The 25104-nt window shown below is 47.4% G+C and overlaps 1 protein-coding gene across 5 annotated transcripts in view; it reads left to right on the forward strand.

Moving 5' to 3' along the window:
* The first annotated feature begins 2884 nt into the window (after window positions 1–2884).
* Window positions 2885–25104, forward strand: part of NAA10 (N-alpha-acetyltransferase 10, NatA catalytic subunit) — a 52322-nt gene continuing 30102 nt past the window's right edge. Inside the window, exons 1-3 of one of the 5 annotated variants that reach the window (XM_048489936.1) lie at window positions 2885–3189; window positions 8398–8496; window positions 14398–14456. In XM_048489936.1, the coding sequence (XP_048345893.1) occupies window positions 3118–3189; window positions 8398–8496; window positions 14398–14456 (230 nt within the window). In that variant the 5' untranslated portion in view covers window positions 2885–3117. The remainder of the gene's footprint in view (window positions 3190–8397; window positions 8497–14397; window positions 14457–25104) is intronic. The other 4 variants (XM_048489937.1, XM_048489939.1, XM_048489938.1 and 1 more) reach the window with 4 other exon arrangements.

Genomic DNA, 25104 nt, shown 5'->3' on the forward strand with positions numbered 1-25104 from the left:
ACCAGTGTCTATAATTGTGAGCAATAATGGGCAAATTTTGTATGCTGATTTTGTATGTTTATTTTATGCCAATAAAGGCTTGTGACTACATTGCAAATGGCGAAGTTAGATGGCTGGTGCCATATTTAAAGAACCGAAGCTGGATTTTTGAGGATCAGAATTCACTTCTTCTAACGATGGGAGCAAGAATTCCGTGTTGATTTTGGCTGTAACCATAGCTTCCCTTCTAGAATCTCACGTTTAATGTTAATGAAATTACATACATGAGTAACAATTATTACTTACGTTTCTTAATATTTATATAAAAGATTTGTAACAAAATGTGCCTGTGTGTCATATTTATTCATGTCTTGTGGCCCTCAAATATCTGAAGTCTATTCTGGCCGTTTCTGCATGGTCCAAATATTCTGGGTTGAGCAAGGGAAATATCCCAGCCTGGCCCGAAGGTTCACACGGTTCCCGGTCCTAAAGTGGGTTTGCCCTGTGATATTTCCCTTCTCCCGGGATTTTCAAAAATGGCCAATTTTGCAATTCTTTTCAAAAATCCTGGGGTGAACAGCTACTGTGCAAACATCACGGGAGCAGAACCGGTTTATTTTTCCCCGCCCAGCTGCCTGATCTCTCTGCCTGACGTTCATTCAAGCTGCCACTCAAAAACAACAGCCAATCAGAATGTGGGACACCAGGGATACAAAAGACCCGGGCTCATGTAAAAGAAATTAAAGTATTTCCTCCTAGTGTTCAGTGGCTTCCTTCTCAAAATCGGCAGCCATGCGAAGGGAGAAACCGGGATGAAATAGACCTGTATTGTAAGATGCCGATTGTAACCCGGTATGATTGTGCCGTGCGGAAACGGCCTCTATGTGGCTCTTATGTTAAGCAAGTTTGGCCACCTCTGGGATCGGGCATTCAGTAAACAGCACAATAGGATTAGGGTTGCAAAAACACTCAGAAGTCTAAAATTAAATGATGTAAAAATTACACAGTAAGGCCCTAATTTCAGGAGGCTAAAGTGTAGGCTAATAAGTTATCTCTATAATGCGGTGAAGGGTTCAGTGCAGTGCAATTCTATTGCCTGTGGAACAGAACAGAACAGAAGCCTTTATTGGCATGTTAAAAGAACACCGCAGCTACAAAACAAACCAATAGAGCAAAACACATCCAATACAAACCCGCAAGATACATCAGTCCGTGTTCACATCTTCAACAAAAAGAAGGCCACCAATTCACATTACACTGGGCCCGAACCACCCAACAACAAGCAAATTCTGTCTGCAACATACTGGCCATGTTTGTTATGATTACTATTAGCAAGAGACAGAAATTAAGACACATATTAAATCTAAAATTAATATCGCAGATAAACATTTCAGAGCTGCTACAAAGGCATGCTAAATTCCAAGGTTAATATATTGTAGTATAGGAATAAACTATTGCCTGTGTAGAAAAACCCTGCTGAAAAGTAGGGTTGCCAACTCCAGCTGGGAAAATGTCTGGAGGTTTGGTTATGGAGCTGGGGAAAGGAGCAGTTTGGGGAGCCAAACTCAACAAAGATGTAATGCCCTGAAATCCACCCTCCAAAGCAGCCATTTCCTCCAACTGGTCCCTGGAGTCTGAAGAACACTTATAATTCTAGGAGATCTCCAGGGCCCACCTGGAGGTTGGCAACCTTTGTGGCCCCACATGAGCGAAACCAGGAAATCGGTTAAGGTTGTCAAAGGCAAAGGTGCTTCAAATAGGTGGCGGCAAAGTAACTAACGGGCTCCCCCCCCCCCCAAATTATCTGCTTTTGCCCAATTCAAAAGTCCTCAAAAATTGCACAAAACCAACTGTGACTCTTCCTTATTTCTCCCTCTCCCCCAAGCTTCTCTTCGAGGGAAACGCTGCACTGCTAAACTCTGTGAGGGCTGAAGAGGCAATGTGGTGTAATGGGTAGGGTGGTGAGACCTGGAAGACCTGGGTTCAAATTCCTACTCTGCCATGGGAGCTTGCTGGGTAGGACAAGAGCCTGCATGGTGTAGGGGTTACAGTGTCAGACTAGGATCTGGGAGACCCAAGTTTGAATCATCACTCTGCCATGCCAATCACCTTCTTTCTGTCTAGCCTCCCTCACAGGGTTGTTGTGAGAGTAAGACGGAAGAACAATGTAAGCCACTTTGGCTCATTCCGCACAGCATATTTGTAATGATTTGCAAGTGTTATAAGTGAATTTGTTTTCCATTTATAAAAACGGAAAACAAGTTCATTTATAACTATTGCAACTTGCTATGAATATGCTGTGCGGAATGAGCCCTTGAGCCCTCCTTGGAGAGAAAAAAAGTGGGACATATGAAGTTAATAAACACACTTCGCATAAGCATGTTATAATTTTAAAACAGCCCTGCAAGGTGGGACCTACTGCAGAGGCAGGGTGGCCAGTGTCAGCTATTTCCTTTATTTTGAATGCTCCATATTTTGCCTCTATCTTTTAAACTGGCCTCTTTGAGGTAGAGATAGGTTTTTTTAAATTTTATTCTGGTTTTACTGGAAATGATTATAACAATCACTGTAAGCTGCCATGAATCACCAGGAAATATAGGGTGTATAGTTTTAAGAAAATGTTAAAAATGTTAAGAGCGCTAGATCTTGAGATTGGCTCTAGTCAGCCCCGCTTGAACTGTTATTGGTTACACTGAGTATCAATCAGTTGCAGACTGGAAGAGGATTGGTTCAAATGTCAGTTAATTTTGAAAAGGCGGTGCCGAGAACTCGTTCTCCGAGGAATGAACGGCGGGGGGGTTTTAACGTCACTTCCTGCAATATCTTGGGCGAGGGCGGAAGAAGCTGAGGAGAATTGGTTAGTGTAAAACCGCCTTCGGAGCGCCTGATTGGATGCCTACGGATCCTTGGAGGCGGGGAAATTGTTGTTTTAATCCTCTGGACGACGGCAGGGAAAAAAAAAAACAAAGTGCCGTCCGGTGATTGGATAGTGAGCGTCTTCTTACCTGCGTGGGCATTGGCTGCGGTGCGGAGATGGACACGCTCGTTTCCCCGCCCTTTCGCCGGAGTGTTCGAGGCGTCGCGTGAGCCGAGAGACGGGCCGCCACCGACCCCGACCCCGCCGCCGCCGCCGCCGCCATGAATATTCGCAATGCACGGGTTCGAGTCCCGGGGACCGCCGGCGGGAGGACCGGGCTGGTGGGCAGGGAGGTTTGGTTTAGAACTGGTGTGGGGAAAGGCAAGAACAGTGGGGGTTGTGCCTTGCGTGGGATTTATGGGACCGTGTGCTTTCATTCCCCAAGCAAGACCTCAGTTCATCGTGGCCTCTCTTATGGGTGGGGGTGAGGATTGGATGCCACTTGTCTTGGTCCAAGTTTCATTCATTGGCTCAACTTGGGTGGCGGCCCTCCTGCTCTTCAGGAGGCTCACCCGCGAGACAGCCTCACGAGTGGCCCGCCAAAGGAGGAAAATAACCCCACGAGAAAGGTTGCCAGCTCCAGGGCGGGAGATTCCTGGAGATTTCGAGGTGGACGTTGAGGAAGGCACGATTATGGCTACCAATCTTGATCCTCTTTGATCTGAGATTGCAAATGCTGCACAGACCAGGTGACTGAGCATGTTGCTGGCAGCACAGGCTGCTTCACATCCTGCCTGCAGAGCTCCCAAGGCACCTGGTGGGCTACTGCAGTAGCGTGCAGCAGAATGCTGGACTAGATGACTCTGGTCTGATCCAGCAGGCTCTTTTCTTATGTTCTTAAGGCTATTGTTTTCACCTCCTGCAGGTGACTCCTAAAGGCACCCTGTGGCCACTGCTAGGTAGCAGAGCTGGACTAGATGGACTCTGGTCTGATCCAGGCTCTTTTCTTATGTCGCTTTCTCACATCCTGCCTGAGCTCCCAGCACCCGGTGGGCCACTGCGAGTAGTGCAGGAGTGTTGGACTAGATGGACTTGGTCTGATCCAGCAGGCTCTTTCTTATGTTCTTAAGGCCAATGCTTTCACATCCTGCCTGTGAGCTCCCAAAAGGCACCTGGTGGGCCACTGCGAGTAGCAGAGTGCTGGACTAGATGGACTCTGGTCTGATCCAGCAGGCTCTTTTCTATGTTCTTAAGGCCATTGCTTTCACATCCCGGGTCGAGCTCCCAAAAGGCACCTGGTGGGGCTACCTTGTGCAGTAGAGCTGGACTAGATGGGACTTCTGGTCTCATCCAGCTGGCTCTTTCTTCTATGCCCAGTTGCTTTCACATCCTGCCTGTGGGACTTAAAAGGCACCTGGTGGGCCACTGCTAGTAGCAGAGTACTGGACTAGATGGACTTCTGGTCTGATCCAGCAGGCTCTCGCTCTATGCTCCTGGCCATTGCTTTCACATCCTGCCTGTGAGCTCCCAGCACCCAGTGGGCCACTGTGAGTAGCAGAATGGACAGATGCAATTCTGGCCCATCCCAAAGAGTTCGCCTCCTATAAGTTCTTAAGGTCTTTACCTCCTGCATGTGAGCTCCTAAAGGTGCCCCGGCATCATGAGCAGCAGAACGCTGACTCAGATGGGACTCTGGTCTCGGATCCAGCTGGCTTGTTCTATGTTCTTAAGGCCCTTGCCACCTCCTGCCTGTGAGTCTCAAAGGCACCTGGTGGGCCACCAAGTAGCAGCAGAGCGCTGGGACTAATGGACTCTGGTCTGATCCAGCAGGCCTTTTCTTATGTTCTAAGGCCATTTCTACCTCCTGCCTAAGGGAGAGCCTCCTAAAGGCACCTGTGGGCCACTGGCAGTAGCAGAGTGCTGGGACTAGATGGACTCTGGTCTGATCCAGTGCTCTTTCTTTATGTTCTTGCCACAGCCACATCCTGCCTGTGAGCTCCCAAAAGGGCACCTGGTGGGCCACTGCAGCAGAGAGCTGGACTAGATGGGACTCCTGGTCTGATCCAGTTGGCTCTCTTATGTTCTAAGGCCATTGCTTACATCCTGCCTGTGAGCTCCCAAAGGCACCTAGGCCACCTGGCAGCAGAGTACTGGGACTAGATGGGATCAACCATCCAGCCGGCTCTTTCTTATGTTCTCTTAAGGCCATTGCTTCACATCCCGCCTGTGAGAGCCCCAAAAGGCACCCAGAAAGGCCATCACTGCAGCAGCAGAGTGCTGGACTAGATGGACTCCTGGTCTGGATCCAGGCTCTTTCTATGTTCTTAAGGCCATTAAGCTGTCCTGCCCAGAGCTCCCAAAGCTGCACCTGGTGGGTCACCTATGCAGCAGAGTACTGACCAGATGGACTTGGTCCAATCCAGCAGGCTCGTTTCTTATGTTCTTAAGGCCATTGCTTAAGATCCTGCCTGTTCCCAAAGGCACCAATACTGTGAGTAGCAGAATGCTGACCAGATGGACTCCTGGGTCTGGATCCAGCAGGCTCGCTCTTTTATGTTCTTAAGGCCCTTGCTTTCACCTCCTGCATGTGAGCTCCCAAAGGCACCTGGTGGGCCACTGCGAAAAGCAGAATGCTGACCCGTGACTCCTGGTCTGATCCAGCTGGCTTGTTCTTATGTTTTAAGGCTCCTTTGTTTACCCTCCTGCTCAGAGAGAGCTCCCAAAGGCACTCTGTGGCCACCATGGTAGCAGAGTGCTTTACCTGATGCACTCTGGTCTGATCCAGCAGGCTCTTTCTTTATGTTCTAAGGCCATTGCTTTCACCTCCTGCCCAGAGAGAGCTCCTGAGGAAGGCACCTGGTGGGCCACTACAGCAGGAGTGCTGGGACTAGATGACTCTGGCCTGATCCAGCAGGCTCTTTCTGCGTTCTAAGGCTATTTCAAGATCCTGCCTGAGCCCCAAAGGCACCTGGTGGCCACTAGCAGCAGAGAGCTGGACTAGATGGACTCTGGTCTGATCCAGCTGGTTTCTTTCTTATGTTCTCCGGCCATTGCCATCCGCCTGTGAGTCTCCCAAAGGCACCTGAAGTCCACTGACTGACCTGCCCATCCAGCAGTGTCCTCCTGTTCTGGAGCACAAGCCACATCCTGCCTGTGAGCTCCCAAGGCACCTGGTGGCCACTGCGGTAGCAGAGTGCTGACTAGATGGACTCTGGTCTGATCCAGCAGGCTCTTTCTATGTTCTAAGGCCATTGCTTTCTACATCCTGCCTGTGAGCTCCCAAGCGCACTCTGGTGGGCCACTAAGTAGTAGCAGAGCTGGACCTGATGGACTCTGGTCTGATCCAGCTGGCTCTTTTCTATGTTCTAAGGCCATTAAGCTTTCACATCCTGCCTGTATCTGCACCTGGTGGGCCATCCTCAAGTAGTAGCAGAGTACTGGACTGAGATGGACTCTGGTCTGATCCAGCAGGCTCGTTCTTATGTTCTTAAGGCCATTGCTTTCACATCCTGCCTGTATTCCCAAAGGCACCTGTGGCCACTGGCGAGCAGCAGAGTACTGACCAGTGATGGACTCCCTGGTCTGATCCAGCAGGCTCGCTCTATGTTCTAAGCTACTTGCCTTCACATCTCATGCCTCCAAGGAGCTCCCAGAGGCACCTGGGTGGGGCCACCGCGAAAGTAGCAGAGCACTGGACTAGGATGACCTCACCATCCCACAGTACTGCCTTATGTTCTTAAGGCCATTGCTTTCACCTCCTGCATGTGAGCTCCCAAAGGCACCTGGTGGGCCACTGCGAGTAGCAGAGTACTGGACTAGATGGACTCTGGTCTGATCCAGCAGGCTTGTTCTTATGTTCTTATGATTTGGGGAGACACCTCAGTGGGGCATAATGCTCTCCAAAGCTGCCATTTTCTCCAGGGGAACTGACTTCCTGTGTCATCTGGAGATCTATTGCAATTCTGGGAGATCGCAGACCCCACCTGGAGGTGGGTAACCCCACCTGCAGGCGAACTCTTCAATGGCTGTCATACTCAGAGGCCAGACATTTCTAGATGGCAGCTGTTGGGTGGCCAACTGGGGAGAGTCGTTGTGCACTCCCAAGCTCTGCTTCTATTGTCCCGACAGCATAGTGTTGTGGTTAAGAAAATGAGGCATGGGCCCTAGGGTTGTCAATCTCACAATTTTCTCAGCTGCAAAACCTCTGGACAAGCCACCTCAGTCCCCAGCTGCAATATGTAGTAGCCCAGTTTAGCCCAATCTCGCCAGAACGTGGAAGCTAAGCAGGGTTGGCCATGGTGAGAACTTGGAAGGGAGACCACCAAGGACCGCTGGGTTGTTGTGCAGAGGCAGGCAATGGCAAATTGCCTCTGTCAGTCTCTTACGATGGCAACCCCACAGGGCCGCCATAAGTCGATCGTGACTTGACAGCACTTGATTATCAATACCTTACAGGGCTGTTGTGCGGGTCATGTAGTTGGAAGGGCCTTCAAGGCTAACACTGTTATGCTTAGCATAACTGGCTATGATTCTGAAACCTCCGGAACCCAGCAACCCCAGTTTTGACTAAAAATATTTCATGAGCCCTCCACCCCACACTGGATTTGCTCAGACATGGAAAGGAAGGTGGTTAATTGCCATTCCTTCTCTTTGCCTCTGTCTGGGCGAGAGGTAGGGTGTCGCTGTCTGCCTTCAGCCTCTTATGAAGTGTGGCCCCGTGTGTCTGCAGAGGTAGGCCTCCATCTTCTGAGAGCTCAGGGTCCTTATGGAATGGCCGTCTCGGCCTCTGTTCCGGGCATTTCTGTTTGGCCACTGTCTGATGTGGCCAGTGGAGAGCAGCTTCTCATTTGCTCCAAGAGTTGGCCTTGATTGTTGTGGGGTTTCCAGGCTGTATGGCCGTGTTCCAGTAGCATTTTCTTCTGGCGTTTTGCCTGCATCTGTGGCTAGCATCTTCAAGGTGGCATCTTCAAGATGCCAGCCACAGAAGCAGGCGGAACGTCAGGAGAAAAAATGCTACTGGAACACGGCCATGCAGCCTGGAAACCCCACAACACCCCAGTGATTCTGGAAGTGAAAGCCTTCGACAATAAGTTGGCCTTGACTCAGTCTGTGAATCCCACTTTGAGAAAGGCTGTGAGGTTTGTTGGGGTGCCTGATGTGAAGTCTTGGTGGAAAATGCCATACAAATGCTCAGTGCTGCAGCTTCCTCTCGGGCCGCTTTTGGAAACGGAGAATGGACTTCTGGGCTGGATGTTCCCCACCATCCAGTGTTCAAAGCAGAGGTGGAGCGAGGGGGAACTGCGCCCGGGCCACGCACCCTACGTCCCTCCTGCACTGCCGCCCTGCCATGCCCCTCTGCGGCCTGGCCACACCCCCTCCGCTGCTCCGCCCGGGGCATCATGCCCCACCAGGCCTCGTTGGTGCTATGCCACTGGTTCAAAAAGATGCTGCCTCTGAATGCAGATGTTCCAACTAGCCATTGGTGCCAAGAGCCGTTGACCTGAGGAGTAATCAATCTGTCCTGTTCTGACTCGGCTTTTTTTTCTCTTTCCTGCCCCCAGCCCGAGGACTTGATGAACATGCAGCACTGTAATCTTCTGTGCCTGCCGGAAAACTACCAGATGAAATACTACTTCTATCACGGACTCTCTTGGCCACAGGTGACTGATTCTCTTTGTGGGGACATCTCTGCCTAGTGCAGGATTCCCCAAAGGTTGTACCCATGAGTCCTATGGCAGTGATGGCGAACCTTTTCGAGACTGAGTGCCCAAACTGCAACCCAAAACCCACTTATTTATCGCAAAGTGCCAACACGGCCATTTAACCTGAATACTGGGGTTTTCGTTTAGAAAAAACGGCTGGCTTTGAGGCGTGCATTACTCAGGAGTAAGCTTGGTGGCAGTTGGTGGCTTTGCTTTGAAGCAACCGTGCAACTCTTCCAACGGGTGAATCACGACCCTAGGAGGGTTTACTCAGAAGCAAGCCCCATTGCCAGCAACCGAGCTTACTCCCAGGTAAAGGATCACGCTTTAGTTCTTCGCATGAAAATTACTGGGGTTTAACAGCTTAACACAGTTACCTACATTGCTTCCCCAAAACTAAGTCTTAGGTTTAATGCTAATAATCGAGCCCAGCAGCCCAGGCCAGCCTAGACGTGGGGGGGGGGAGATTCCCCCCAACATGACGAACTCTGTTTGCGTGTGCCCACAGAGAGGGCTCTGAGTGCCACCTCTGGCACCTGTGCCATAGGTTCGCCACCACTGTCCTGTGGTATCCGTGGACAGAACTTCGTGGTGGCTGCCAAGTGCTCATAGAAAGTGGGCGGGCCTAAGTGGGGCTTCTGCCCAGCAAGGCTTCTGATTGGCCATTGCCCTTTTGATTGGCAGTGCTTTTTAAAAAAAAATGTTGCTTTGGCAGCTGCTACCGCCACAGTACAAAGATCTTGGAGAACCAGTGTGGTTCAGTGGTTAAGAGTGTTGGATTAGATTGAGTCGAATCCTCATCAGCCTACCAGCATGGCCACTGCTGACAGAGGCTGATAGGAATCTGTAGTTCCTGGATCTGGAAGAGCCGGAGGTCTCCATCCTGTCTAAAGAACTGTCCCAGTTCCTACTCCTGTTACAGAAGCTAAGCTGCGGGAGCCATTTTGTGGCTGGCTCCCCCTCCTGCAGAAGCCTTTTAACAGCTGGTTCCTCTTCCTATGGCCGCCATTTTGTTGCTGGCCCATGAGTGTGTCAGAATTCCCACAGGCTAAAAAAAGTTGGGGACTCCAGTCAGCATCTTGTCCTGAGAAGGCTGAGGCACAGCCTCACTTCCTCAAAGAAGCCAAGGTGTAAATACCTGAAACCACCAGTCAGTGGTGGCAATATCTATCCAGAAGCCAGTTCTGACTTGGGAGCCTCCAGTTGCCAAACAGGAAGTTGGGCAGATAAGATGTTTTCTCTCCCTGCAGCTGGGACTCATTTTGCAGCCTCTCCCAGTGTCATTTTGGTCACGGTGTCTAGGAAGTTACAGGGCAGGTTTTACAGGCCCATTCATTAAATAGCAGCCATCCACACTTTGACTCTTTCATCACGAGGCTTGTAGGGCCTGTTTTTTGAAAAATTGGGGCCTGTTTTTGAAAAAGCCACGGTCAAACTGGGAATGGTATTCGTCTGAAATATGTCCACTTCTTTAACTTTGAAAGGCAGGCCCAGTGCAGTAGTTAAGAGTGTTGGACTAGGATCTGGTTTAGACTAGTGCCTAAGCCTGTTCTAACTAAGTTGATGAACCCATGTCTGGGCTGTACCACTTCAGGCTGAGGGAGAGCACTTCTACAATTGAATGATACAATAATAATGTATTTTCTGATACAGGTCTCCCTGTTGTGGGTTGAATTCCCCACCCCTTTCATGACTGTGGCCCTCATCCAACGTGGACTTTCCACACTTGTTTTTACGCCTAAACGTGAGATCTGTTCCCAGATCTTCTGCTATCTGCTCTGCCCGGAGGGGAGGGCAGAAGGGACTGCCGGCTGCCGGCTGGGAGCCCAGCTGGGGGTCAGGGGAGTCTGCCGTCCCTGGCCTTGGAGAGCTGCTTTTATAAGCATTGAGACCAAGGGAGGGGCTTGGGGAGGCGTGGCCCCGCCCGCTGAACCCACCCTATTAAAAATCTATACCTACGTCACAGCCCTGGGGCAGGAACATATGGAAGAAGATGATCCTTTAGATCAGGGGTCTTCAAACTATGGCCCTCCAGATGTTCATGGACTACAATTCCCATCAGCCCCTGCCAGCATGGCCAAGTGGCAGGGCTGATGGGAATTGTAGTTCATGAACATCTGGGGGGCCATAGTTTGAAGACCCCTGCTTTAGATACTCCCATTCCAATCATGTAGGGTTGTAAATGTAAAAAAAAGAGCTGTCATTCTTACTGGAACTGGAACTTTACTGACTGGTTTCCCTTCTCTTGCTCCTGTGCCTGCTGTGGAATTCATCTTAAATTTGGCTAGTAGCTGCAGGTTGGCAAGAAAGAGGAGGATGGGACTGAGAGAAGAGGAAGGCTCCTGGGTTGGATATTCATGTGGCAAACTATGATGTCCCCCACTGCGGCTTCTGATTCCCATCTGCAATATGGGATTGATAACCGTCTGGCCCCATATGTCCCACGTCGGTCTCTGCGCTCGGCAGAGGCCAATTTACTGGAGGTCCCCGCCCCCTCTATGATGCGGCTGGCCTCCACTAGGGCCAGGGCTTTTACGGCCCTGGCCCCTGCCTGGGTGGGAATGCTCTTCCCTCCGTCCGGGACTTCAAGGGACTAAATGAATTCAAGTAGAGCCTCCCTTGTGGGCATCGTAGTTATTCACCGGGCTTTGGGAGGCCGGGTTGCTGCTGAGCTCATTAACAACTGAGATCCGCTGTTCCCCTCTCAGAGTTAGAGGAGTTAATGGTTGAACGCCATCTGTTTTAAATATTTATGAATTTGGAGCGCTGCATTTTAACTGGTATTAATTTTTAGCATTTTATCCTGTTTATCCACTTGCCTGTATTTATGTTGTAAACCGCCCTGAGCCCTTTTGGCGGTATAAAAGTGGAATGAATGAATGAATGAATGAATGAATGAATGAATGAATAAATGAATGAATGAATAAATGAATGAATGAATGAATAAATGAATAAATAAATAAATAGATAGATAGATAGATAGATAGATAGATAGATAGATAGATAGATAGATAGATAGATAGATAGATAGATAGATAGATAGATAGATAGATAGATAGATAGATAGATAGATAGATAGATAGATAGATAGATAGATAGATAGATAGATAGCAGCTGACTGGATAAGGTGGCCATAACGCAATGACCCACCTAATGTATTTAATGTGCTTTTGACACTTCAAGTGGAAATGTGTGGGCTCCTTTCATTTGGTTTTTTTTGGGGGGCGGGGTGTACTACCGCCTCCCTCTGGTTTCAAATACCTAAGGTGTTAAAGAACTTGGCAACACGGGCAGAAGAATCCAAATAGAATTACAACCATGATGACCTTGGTCAAAATTAAGTTGCAACCAGAAATACCTTAATTAAGAGTTTACTGTCACTTCACAACCGCTTCCCTGGGCTTCAACACCGAAACTTGTCAAACGCAAGATAAGATCCAGAAGAAAATATATTTTGTGATAAGCTTTGAGGGTAAGTAAGTTGGTGTAGAAATATTTATTCCAGTGGCCTTTTGAATGGCTGTCGCTATGTTGTTTGATTTCAGCAAAACAGGCTGGGCTAAGGAGAATTTTCCCCAGGAAATAGACCAAGCCTATATTTATACATCCTCCCTGGGTGATGCTGTTTTTGCAAAACATTTGGACGCTTTTGTAGAAGTGACTATATGTTATTGCTAATGTATTGTTGTTTGTAAAAACATGTTACTGTGCGGCGATTGCACTGTGGTTTATACTTTAAAATTGCAAGAGGGTGTCATCCCAGTTGTGTTTGTATTTTAAAATTGCGAGGGGATTTCATCCCAGTTGTAATAAGTGCATTGCCGGGAATTTGTTCCCCAGTTAGAGAATTATATTCGCTCACTGTTAAGGTTTTTATTTTCTTCCTAACCCTGTGTGGGGTTCTCTTAGTTATAATTTATTTTCAACATGGTGTAGAAGAAGAAGAAGAGTTGGATTTATATCCCCCCTTTCTCTCCTGTAGGAGACTTAAAGGGGCTTACAAACTCCTTTCCCTTCCCCCCTCACAACAGACACCCAGTGAGGTAGGTGGGGCTGAGAGAGCTCCGAAGAACTGTGACTAGCCCAAGGTCACCCAGCTGGCTTGTGTTGGAGTGTGCAGGCTAATCTGAATTCCCCAGATAAGCCTCCACAGCTCAAGCAGCAGAGCGGGGAATCAAACCCTGTTCCTCCAGATTAGAGTACATCTGCTCTTAAGGACTATGCCACTGCTGTGTTATCTTGCATTTAATTATCTTGTGTTTAATTAGCTTTGATATTTATTTTCTCAAATATAGTTTAAAAACAGAAGAAAATATAGAAAGAGGAAGAAAATACAATTACACAACATTCATCACCTTCTAGTCTTTAGCTACAACACAACAATAAGTATCTAATAAACAGTTTGTATGTTTTAATCAATAACAAATTAATATTCTCACTATTTTTATTGTTCTTGCATAGTCAGTTCCGCCTCAAGCAAGAAATACAGTTCCCATTTCTCATCAAATTCCTGTTTTGACCATCTGTTTACAAGCTTTGTTAATTTGGCCATTGTAGCATATTCTCTGACTTTATCTTCCCAGAATTCTGTGTTAAGATTGCTTTCAGTTTTCCAGTGGGATGCAACTACTGCCATGTGTGATAAGTTTTGGTGTTTGGAGCCCAGCAAGGCAATAGTTAAATTGCATTAAACCCTTAATTTTGACCAAGGCTACCACGGTTGTGATGGTATTGGGATTCTCTCTGGTTTCACCCATGGAGCAAAACCAAAACAGAAGGGGGAAGAGAAACATCAGCCCAGAAAAATCTGGTAACCAAGAAGGCAACAGGCCTAACAACAGAGCGTATTTTAATGGGTTACATTTGATGAATTAATAACATTTTGATACCATGCAAAACAGTGAACATTTTCATTGAAACCGGACGCCTTTTGGCCAACAGTTACGTCTCAGTAGTACACATTGTTAAAACACACATCATGAAATAAAATGAGCTTTAAAATCTGAAGGGAAAAAAATAAGAGAGGAAGAGGGGAAAAAATCACTTAGGTTAATTATTGTGTGAGCGATTTATAAAACTTAAAATGTACTTTTCAAAATAATGAATCCATATTACTCACACAAACAAGTAGGGCCAGTTCATTAACCAGATCATTTCCCCATCATTATTGGAAATAAATTAGGACGATCAAAAATCATTTTCAGATTGTGGTGCACGGTCCAGATATCGAAGGCATAATGATAAAAAAACTAATATTAACATGAAACTTAAAAAAAAAAAGATTCCAACATTGCAACTTATTCGATTCGATTTCGAATACCTTTAGCCATGGACGCCACCTTGGAATCCCACATAAAGAAAGGAAATGCCCGTGTGGCATGGGTTCTGTGGAAACAGTATCTCATATGCTGTTGAATTGTCCTTTTTATGAGATAGGTAGGAAGAAGCACACAATCCCCTTCCTGCATGGAAGTGAAGGCATTACAGATAAACAGAAGGTTATATGTCTTTTAAACAGCCACAACTACGAGCTGTCGGAAGCGGTGGCTCAATTTTTAAATGGTGTTATTTTAACTCGTCAGAAATTGTAAAGTTGTAAAGGCTGTTATTATCTTGCTAAGTTAATCTTAAACAATTTATATGCCATTAAAGGTATTCGAAATCGAACTTATTCTCTGCGTCTTCGCTGACTTGTCTTTCAACCCTGCTTCCAATTTAAGGCCTAGCCCCTTTCATGCTTGTGGATGTTAATTAGTTAGCTCGGTCCTCATTCTTTGCCCCCTAAAGAACTCTTCTGTGGGGTTTGACCCCACCTGCCTTGTTATTCTTGCCTTTAACTGTTTTCTTGCGGCCTTGCAGCTCTCCTACATCGCAGAGGATGAGAACGGCAAGATTGTGGGCTATGTGCTGGCTAAAATGTGAGTACTGATTTAATGGCTTTGGAATGATTAAAATGTAAGTGCTGATTTAATGGCTTTGGAAGGAGCCAGCATCACGTAGTGGTTAAGAACAGGTGGACTCTAATCTGGAGAACCAGGTTTGACTCCCTGTTCCTCCACAATGGATGGTAGACCCTTATCTGGTGAACCAGATTTTTTTTTAAAAAAAGAAAGTTTATTTAAATTTCGTCAGTACAGTGTAAGGAAATATCATGAAATAGGTGAAAAAAATTGACAATTATAGTAACAGGTAAAGGTACATAGTTTGTATCAATAGTCAGATAGAGAGGATTTGGCCTTCCCCCCTCTGTGTCTTAGTTACCTGATAGCTGGAAAAAAAAGTAAGAACATAAGAACATAAGAACAAGCCAGCTGGATCAGACCAGAGTCCATCTAGTCCAGCATTCTGCTACTCGCAGTGGCCCACCAGGTGCCTTTGGGAGCTCACATGTAGGATGTGAACGCAATGGCCTTCTGCGGCTGTTGCTCCCGATCACCTGGTCTGCTAAGGCATTTGCAATCTCAGATCAAAGAGGATCAAGATTGGTAGCCATAAATCGACTTCTCCTCCATAAATCTGTCCAAGCCCCTTTTAAAGCTATCCAGGTGAGTGGCCATCACCACCTCCTGTGGCAGCATATTCCAAACACCAATCACACGTTGCGTGAAGAAGTGTTTCCTTTTATTAGTTCTAATTCTTCCCCCCAGCATTTTCAGTGTATGCCCCCCTGGTTCTAGTATTGTGAGAAAGAGAGAAAAATTTCTCTCTGTCAACATTTTCTACCCCATGCATAATTTTGTAGACTTCAATCATATCTCCCCTCAGCCGTCTCCTCTCCAAACTAAAGAGTCCCAAACGCTGCAGCCTCTCCTCATAGGGAAGGTGCTCCAGTCCCTCAATCATCCTTGTTGCCCTCTTCTCTTAATCTCTTTTTCTATCTCCTTCAATATCCTTTTTGAGATGCGCTTAATTCAGAACTGGACACAGTACTCCAAGTGCTGCCTAACCACTGCTTTATATATGGGCATGACAATCTTTTGCAGTTTTTATTCTCAATTCCTTTCCTAATGATCCCCAGCATATTTTTTCACAGCTGCCATGCATTGAGTCGACACTCCCATGGAACTATTATCAACTAAGACGCTTAAATCCCTTTCCTGGTCTGGTTGTGTGACATAGCACTGACCCCTGTAGCGTGCAGGTATGTGAAGTTTGGATTTTTTGCCTCTATGTGCATCATCATCACTTTACATTTTGCTACATTGAACTGCATTTGTTACTTCTGGAGCCCACTCAACTTATTGGGTCCACTTGGAGCTCTTCGCAATCCTTTGTTGTTCTCAAGTACTCCACCCTACATATCACTTGGTATCATCTGCAAACTTGGCCACCACACTAACTGTACCCCGTACTTCCAGGCCGCTTGCATAAATAGGTTTAAAGAGCACTGGTCCCAAAAACGGATCCTTGGGGACACCACACTCGACATTCTCTCCACATTGTAGAGAACTTCCCCATTTATACCCACCCTTTGTTTCCTGTTCCTCAACCAGTTTTTAAATCCATAGGAGACTTCCTCTCTTATTCCCTTCACATTACTGAGTTTTCTCAACAGCCTCTCAAGAGTGAACTTTGTCAAAAGCCTTTTTGGAAATCCAAGTATACAATGTCCACTGGTTCCCCCCTTTTATCCACATGTCTGTTTGTCTCAAAAGAACCTCTAGTAAGTTTGTAGAAGACAGGGATTTTTTTTGGTTCTCTGCAAAGTTTACGCTTTGGACTCTTTCTCAGCAGGTCTTTGCTTCTTTACATGTTTTATAATTCTTATCTTTAATGATAGATTCTACTAATTTGCCAGGAAATAGATAAGCCAAAACTGACTGGGTTTGTAATTTCCCTCGGTCTCCCTAAGATCCTTTTCTCTTAAAGATTGCACATTGGCCATCTTCCAGTCTTTCTGTATGGTTTCCGGATTTTGTGGGATAAGTTGCATATTAAAGTGAGAAGATCTGTGAAATTTCATGCTTGAGCTCTCTTTAAGAACTCTTGGGTGAATGCAAGGTAATCTGGGCCAGGGATCGGTAACATTTTAGTTTATCAATGGCTGCCAGAACTTCTTCCTTTTGTTCAAGCACCACTATCTTCGCCAGTTCCTTCGGATCTTCGCCTCCCACAGCTTGGTTCAGGTGCAGGAATTTTCCTCACCTCCCTCCTTGGGGTGAAGACATTGCATGCAAAAGAATTCATTCCAGCTTCTCTGCAATCTCCCTGCCATCTTTTAGCACAACACCCTACCTTCCTTTGTCATCTAATCCGGGCCTACTCTTCCCTTGCTGGCTTTCCTGCTTTTGATGTACGCAGAAGAACTGTTTGTTGCTGGTCTTTGATGTTCGCAGCCATGCGTACCTCTATAATCCTTTTTGCCTCCCTTACAGCTAACTTGCTTCTTTGCCACCATTTGTACCCTCTCATATTCTTCTATCAGTCAAACTGACTTCCATTTTCTAAAGGACATTTTCTTTTTTCTAATAATCACCTCTCAACCTCTCTTTGTTAACCATGGTGGCTTTCGGACTGGGTGCTGCCTTTTCTAACCTGTGGAACACATTCCAGCTGAGCTTTTATTACTGTGTTTTTAAATAACCTCCAAGCACCCTGGACAGTTTTTACTCTCTTGATTTTTTCTTCCTTTTCTCAGCTTCCTAAAAGCACTCATCCCCCCCATCTTGGAGAAATTTCCCTTTCTGAAGGCTTAACAACTACATTAGTAGTTGCCACTTGCTCGCGACATGCTGAGATATCAGGGTTTCTGACAGCATTGTGGTCGCTGTTCCCTCATCGGGCTCAACAACACTGACTTCCTGCACCAGGTCCTGGGTCCCACATAGAATTAGATCTAGGATCTCCTCTCCCCTGCTTGGTTCCACAACCATCTGCTCTAAGTTACAGTCATTTAGAAGCATATCCAGGAATGCTCTCCTCCTTACTATGACCTGAACATGCATTTTTTCCAGCTTCTATATGGGGATAGTTAAAATCACCCATTACCACTAAGCATTTTTGTTTTTGTTGGCCTCTCTAATTTCTTTTTTCCATCCCAGAATCTCTCTTTGTGCACTTCTGGTCAGGGGACTACTAATATATTCCCATTATTAAGCTTCGTCCTTCACCCCTGGTGTATTGATATCCACAGTGATTCTGTAAGGAACCAGCTCCCTTGCATCATCTATTTTATGTGACACTGTTTCCTTTTGCGTAAAGCGGGCAACTCCACCCCCCCACTGCCTTCTGGTCCTATCCCTTTTCCTATATAGGAGCCTGTAGCCTGGTATATAACAGCATCCCCACTGGTTCTACCTCATTCCACCATGTCTCTGTAATGCCCACTATACCAAAGTCTCTGTACTCCAGCGCCTCCCCCCCAGAGATTTTAGGTCGTAGGCTTCTACTGATTAGCATGGTACACCTGTATACCCTGTCTCTGTCCTTAACCTTGGCTTTATGTGCTTTTACCCTCAAGTCTTCTTGTGTAGACACTATCCCTTGTCACAGGCTGCACATTGTGCCATGTTCCTCGCTTGTGTGTGTGGGTTGGATTTAGAAAAAAACTTCCCTCTCTGTCTGCATCCCCATAGATATTTCGTATTCCGAACTCAAGTCACCTCAGCTCCTGTCGGCTTTCCCCCAGGGATCAGCTTAAAAGCTGTTCTCGCCACCTTTTTTTTTAATGTTGAGCCGCCAGCAGCCTGGTTCCCTCTTTGGTTAAGATGCAGTTCGGCCCTTTTTGTACAGGCCTGCCTTGTCCCAAAAGGTTCCCCAGTTCCTGGACAAATCGAAAACCCTCTGCCTTATTAATTCACCTTCTCATCCACGCATTGAGACCCTGTATCTCCACTTGCCTAGCTCTCGCCTCATGCTGGGTGGAACTGGTAGCATTTCTGGAGAATGCCACCTTAGGGGTCCTGGACTTCAACCCCGTTTCCTAGCAGCCTAAATTTAGCTTCCAGAACCTCCCCGCTAAGATTCTTCTAATGTCGCTTGGTGCTAATGTGAACCACAACTGCTGACTCCACCCCAGCACTGTCTAAAAGCCTATCTAGACGGTGCTTGACATCCGCAACCTTCGCAGACCAGGCAGGCAAAGTCACCATGCTGTCAATACTCCTGTCACAAACCCAACTCTCTATATTTCTAATGATCGAATCACCCACTACAAGGGAGCTCCCCCACCTCCTCGAGGGGTATCCTCTGTGCGCGAGAGGATAGCTGATCACTGTGTTAAGTAAGGGATCCCATCTAAGGGAGTATCTTCCCCACCCTGCACTCTGGCACTCTCCGGCCCTCAAGAGACCATTATTCTCCATGACATCTTGAAGAGATGTCACCTTGGGAGGGGGACCCGGCTGTTGTGTCCCTGAAAGCCTCTTGTCTGTCACCCTCTCTGCCTCTTTCAGCTTCTCCAGGTCTGCCACCTTGGCTTCAAGAGAACGCACACGTTTCTTGAATGCCAGGAGCTCATTGCAGCGAGGGCACACCCACGACTTCTGTCCTAGTGGCAGATAGTCATACATGTGACACTCAGTGCAAAACACTGGAAAGCCCCCATTCCCCTGCTGGCTTTCTGCCTTCATATCTATTTTTGTTTATATATTTAAATATTAAGCTTTTAGTCAGTGCCCCCCGGAGCTATTTGCACGTACTATCTGTCAAATATGTCCTTATTAATTTAAAAAACAAAAAAAGTTAAAAGTAAAAAAAAAGTTAAATTGAGTTTTCTCAAAAGTTAAAATGAACACCAGCAGTTCACTCTGCTGTTCCTGGCCAAGTCTTCTCCACTGCTGCTACTCCTCTCTGCTGGTTCCAGAGACTGAACTAAAGCCCCACCTCTGAACTAAAGCCCCACCTTTCAGGAGCCCAGGACAAAGAGGAACAAGAGATGAACTCTGTTAACCCCTGTTAAGCCCCACCTTCCAGATTCAGCAGCCTTAGCTCACAGGAGCCTTACAAGGAGAAAAAGAGATAACCCCTGTTAAAATACACTGTTTTAAAAGCTGTGGCTTTGAGAAAAGCCCTCCAAAATGAACACCAGCAGTTCACTCTGCTCTTCCTGGCCAAGTCTTCTCCACTGCTGCTACTCCTCTCTGCTGGTTCCAGAGACTCTGTAACTATTAAAGATTGAAGAGAAGAAGTAGCAAGAAAGGAAAGAACCCTAGATTACCTTAACCCACAGTGTGAGACTTTCCCTTGATCTCTTACAGTATAATTGTAGTTTCTAGTAGTTAGTAACATTCATTGAGTAAGCTTATTGTCATAGCTTATCCTGAGAAAAAGAAGATAGTTGTATTATGTTGTAATTTGTCAAAAAGAATGTTAGATTTAAGGCATAGAATAGTTAAACCATAAGTCTTGAAGAACATAAGATAATAACAGGTAACATGAAATTCTTATAATTGCACAGATCTTTCACAAATTGTATCTTTGATTGGCAGGGGTAGGGAACCTTTTACACTCAAAGAGCCATTTGGACTCGTTTTCCATGGGAAAAGAAAACACTTGGAGCCGCAAATAATTTTTGACATTTAAAATAAAGATAACACTATATATATTGGGGTTTTTTTACCTTTTACTCTGCTCATTCTGAGAAGCGCAAGGATGAAGCCGGCGGCTCAGCCTCGCCGGCCGCTGGGAAAGCACCCACCTCACTCCAACGGGGCGGGCGAGAGGGGAAGCCAGTGGTGTGGCCCAGCCGACTGCGGGCAGTTGGTACGCCCGCCCTGCTGCCCGGCGGCTCAGCTCGTGGAGCCACAGTGCAAGGGCAGAAGAGCTGCATGCAGCTCTCGAGCCGCAGGTTCCCTACCCCTGGTATAGAGTGTCCACTCCTGCATTTCTGATGAGTGATCTTGAGCTAGTTATACTTCTCTCCAAACTCTCCCAGCCCCACCTGCCTCACAAGGTGTCTGTTGTGGGGAGAGAAAGGGAAAGGAGTTTGTAAGCCACCTTGAGTCTCCTTACAGGAAACAAAGGTAGGGTATAAATCCAAACTCTTCTCTTCTTCTTGCAGTTTGGTGTCTAGTAGGTGGGAGTTATCTGGGTGTCATGCGTATTAGTGGAGCATATAATTTTAAGAACATACAATATAAATTCTGGAGATGCAGAGTCTCTTGTTTTCCTTTTAGTGGTTAGCCATGGAAGATTGGTCCATCAGTGGTGCTCAAATATGGTGTCTGAAAGGAGCCTCCATGTCCAGAGGCAGTAAACTTTTGAATGTCAGTGCTGGGAGGGATTCTTGGCTTCTGCCCTTGATGGCACACAAACACAAAAATGTAACGTTCCGCCCTGAGCTGGTTAGGCCAGGCCAGCCTGATTTCGTTAGATCTCAGAAGCTAAGCAGGCTCAGCCCTGGTGGGCACTTGGATGAGAAACAGTCATGAACAAAATAAAATACTCTTCCCAGACTACACTCCCACTTCCTCAGCGACAGACTTGAATTCTGAAGTCGCTGTCATAGGAGATTCTGTGCGTTCTGATAAATTCACAGATGTGACCAGTTCCATAAGGGTAAGACAATGTGCTTGGAAACTAAAAAGGGAATAATTCTGCCACGAAACAGGTAACAATGGCAAGCTCGTTCCACCAAAGTTTCCTCTGTGGCTCTCTCCTGAGGACAAAGGGTTGCCAAGTCCCACCTGGCATCTGGGGGTGGTGGTGGTGGTGGTACTTGCTGATATTTGGGGAGGACCACAAGACAGCCATGTAGGAGCAATGCAGTGACATCACTTCCGGCATGCACCAGAATTACCACTAGCGATGCACTGATGTCACTTCCGGGTGCACAGGCAGTGATGTCAGGTGGACGCTGGTGGGTCCTCCCACTTTTCAGACTATTCCCCCTTGCAGGCAGTCTTATCAGTGAGGGGAACTGGAAGCCCTGGGATTAGCCATGGGTCTTTACCACCATCAGGACGCTCCAGGCTTCTCCCCGCAGTTTCTGTCCTCTTACACCCAGGGCTGGAACACCAAACAGACAGAATTCTGTTTGGTTGTGGTGGGTTTCCCGGACTGTGTGGCCGAGGTCTGGTGGATCTTGTTCCTAACATTTCGCCTGCATCCGTAGCTAGCATTTTCAGAGGTGTATCACAGAGGGAAGTCTGTTACACACTGTTACATACACAGGTGTGTTACAGAGGGAAGTCTGTTACACATTGTTACACACAGTGTGTAACAGACTTCCCTCTGTGCTACACCTCTGAAGATGTTAGCCACAGATGCCAGCGAAACCATGGCCACGCAGTCTGGAAAACCCACCCCAACCAGTTGAATCCAGCCGTGAAAGCCTTTGAGAATTCTGTTTCATTGCCTAGTAATCTTCATACCTCCTGTATCTTCCAACAAAAGATGGAGACAATGAGGGATGTCTGTCTGTGTATCTCTCACACCCACCCAGTGAATCTGGCTCTGGCTCTCTGCTTCTTGTTTGTTCCCCAGAAGGCCTCTGTCTCTTTGCAGTGCAAAAGGCGAGGTAGGGCTGGGCTCTTGACCCCCTCCTAACTTCTGGGATGGCCTTTAGGCAGGAGAGCCAATGGGATGTAGGACTTCTTTCTTCTGGTGCCTTCATTGAGGGGCTGGGGAGCAATCTCGGAATCGTCCTTCCCCTGAGGGAAGCTGGTAGAAGAAGAAGAGTTTGGATTTACACCCCACTTTTCTCTCCTGGAAGGAGTGTCAAGGCAGCTTACCAACTCCTTTCCCTTCCTCTCCCCACAACAGACACCTGGTGAGGCAGGTGGGGCTGAGAGAGTTTGGAGAGAACTGTAACTGGTCCAAGGTCACCCAGCAGGGATGTCGGAGTGGGGAAACAGATCCAGTTCAGCGGTTGTTAATACATTAGTGGCCATCCTATGTGTTTGGGAATAGTGTTCAGTGGAAGAGCCTCTGCTGGACATGTAGAAGGTCCCACGTTCAAATCCTGCCTCTTCAGCTGGAAGGACCAGGCAGTAGGTGATGTGAAAAGACCTCTAGCTGAGACACTGGAGAGTTGCTGCCAGCCTGAGTAGACACCATGGACCTTGATGGGCTGTATATAAGGCAGCTTCGGGTGTTTAGGGAGGGGCCGTGGCTCAGCCGTAGAGCATCTGCTTGGCATACGGAAGGTCCCTTGTTCAATCCCCAGCATCTCCAATTAAAAGGACCAGGCAGTAAGTCAGTGATGGCGAACGTTTTCAAGCTCAGTGCCCGAATTGCAACCCAAAACCCACTTATTTATCGCAAAGTGCCAACATGGCAATTTAACCTGAATACTGAGGTTTTAGTTTAGAAAAAACAGTTTGCTCCAAGGCACGCGTTACTCAGGAGTAAGCTTGGGAAAGCAATCATGCAACGCTTCGAATGGGTGAATCACAACCCTAGGAGGGTTTACTCAGAAGCAAGGCCAGTCTAGATGAGTGTGAGTGGGGAGGTGATTTTCTGCTCCCTCTATATGACGAACTCTGTGTGCGCGTGCCCACAGAGAGGGCTCTGAGTGCCACCTCTGCCACGCGTGCCATAGGTTCGTCACCACTGCAGTAAGTGATGGGAAAGACTGAGTTGACAATGAGGACTTGAATGGACCACTGGTCCAATTCTGTATAAGCACAGCATAAGCATTTTTTATTGTCATTGTGCACGCACAACGAAATTTACAGCACCATTCCTCGATGCACACAATTCCAGACTCATACCCCATCCTCGCTTTCCCCTTCCTCCACCCATCCCTACACGGCCCCAAACACATCAACACGAAGCCCCGGAGTTCAGCATAGCCACAGCTCTGGAGTAGAAGCTGTCTCTAAGCCTCTTTGTCCTAGTTTTGATAGACCTGTATCGTCTGCCAGATGGGAACAGTTCAAAAAGAGAGTGTGCTGGATGAGACGGGTCTCTCAGAATATTTTGGGCTTTCTTTAGGCTTCGGGAATTATAGAGTTCTTCCAAGGAGGGGAGAGGGCAGCCGATAATCCTCTGTGCAGTAGTGATCACCCTTTGGAGCGCCTTCCTATCTGCCACTGTGCAACTGGAGAACCACACACAGATGCAGTAGGTTAAGACACTCTCTATAGCACAGCGGTAAAAGGACAACAGGAGTTTTCCATCCAGTTATTGTTTCCTTAGAAGTCTCAGATAGTACAGTCTTTGCTGGGCCTTCTTAACCACTGTGGCAGTCTGTTTTATCCCCCTTTTCTCTATGATAAGGAGTCTCCTTCCCTTCCTCTCCCCACAACAGACACCTCATGAGGTTGGTGGGGTTGAGAGAGTTCGGAGAGAACTTTGACTAGCCCAGTGATAGCGAACCTTTTCGACACCAAGTGCCCAAATTGCAACCCAAAACCCACTTATTTATCGCAAAGTGCCAACATGGCAATTGAACTTGAGTACTGAGGTTTTAGTTTAGAAAAAACAGTTGGCTCCGAGGCGCACATTACTCGGGAGTAAGCTTGGTGGTAGTCGGTGGCTTTGCTTTGAAGCAACCATGCAACTCTTCCAATGGGTGAATCACGACCCTAGGAGGGTTTACTCAGAAGCAAGCCCCACTGCCAGCAACCGAGCTTACTCCCAGGTAAAGGATCACGCTTTAGCTCTTTGCATGAAAATCAGTGGGGTTTAACAGCGCTTAACAGGATTACCTACGCTGCTTCCCCAAAACTAGATCTTAGGTTTAATGCTAATAATCGAGCCCAGCAGCCCAGGCCAGCTTAGATGTGTGTGGGGGGTGGGGGTGAGGATGACTCTGTTTGCGCATGCCCACAGAGAGGGCTCTGAGTGCCACCTCTGGCACCCGGGCCATAGGTTTGCCACCACTGGACTAGCCCAAGGTCTCACCCCTCAGATTAAAGCCCGCTGCTCATGAGGAGAAGTGGGGGATCAGACCCAGTTCTCCAGTGAGTGGAGTCAGGAGGACAACTTGCAGTCCTTCCAAAGAGAGGCTGGAGTAAATTTCATCAGATTTCTTATTGGGTGTCACCCTCTTCCTCGGTTCTTTTTCTGCCTCAGGTAGGGAGAGCAAAGGCTCTGTCCTTTGCTGTTTTCTCATTTCACTTCTTTGTCCTTTCCCTTTCCATTCATTCTTTCTACTCTGACTATATTCCTGTGGACTGCTGCTCTACTCTCGGCCTTCCTCCTTCGTTGGAAGCGTCCTTTGGAGGTGATTTTTGTCCTCCTCCCTCGCCTGCTTCAAGCACGTGAGGAGAAATGCGGCCGCCGACTCCTGCAAGGCAGCTGAGCCTGTTCCCCAGCCGTCTTCTCCACGAGGAAGAGAGACACACAAAGTTCTTCATCCCACCCAGGAACTGCAGCGTTGGTCAACCCACAGGCTGTGAAGGCACAGCCCCATAATCACGAACAGCAGGGGGCTGCCCCCCAGAAGAAGTTCCGAATCTCTCCCAAACAGTGAGAAAGAGAAGCAGCCGCCATTTTGTTAAAGGAGACGACAGGTTGGGGTGGGCCTACTGAGAGCCAGTGGCATTGGTGAGGGCCAGAAGTCCCCATTGTAGTTATGAGGAGCCAGAAATGGATCCAGAGGCGGGCTGACTTGTGAGTAAACGATCCGGGGAACACTATTCCATGCAACTAAGGGTCTGTACTAGGGAGAAAATGGCA

The sequence above is a fragment of the Sphaerodactylus townsendi genome, linkage group LG03, assembly GCF_021028975.2.
Source record: "Sphaerodactylus townsendi isolate TG3544 linkage group LG03, MPM_Stown_v2.3, whole genome shotgun sequence".
NCBI classification, from domain to species: domain Eukaryota; kingdom Metazoa; phylum Chordata; class Lepidosauria; order Squamata; family Sphaerodactylidae; genus Sphaerodactylus; species Sphaerodactylus townsendi.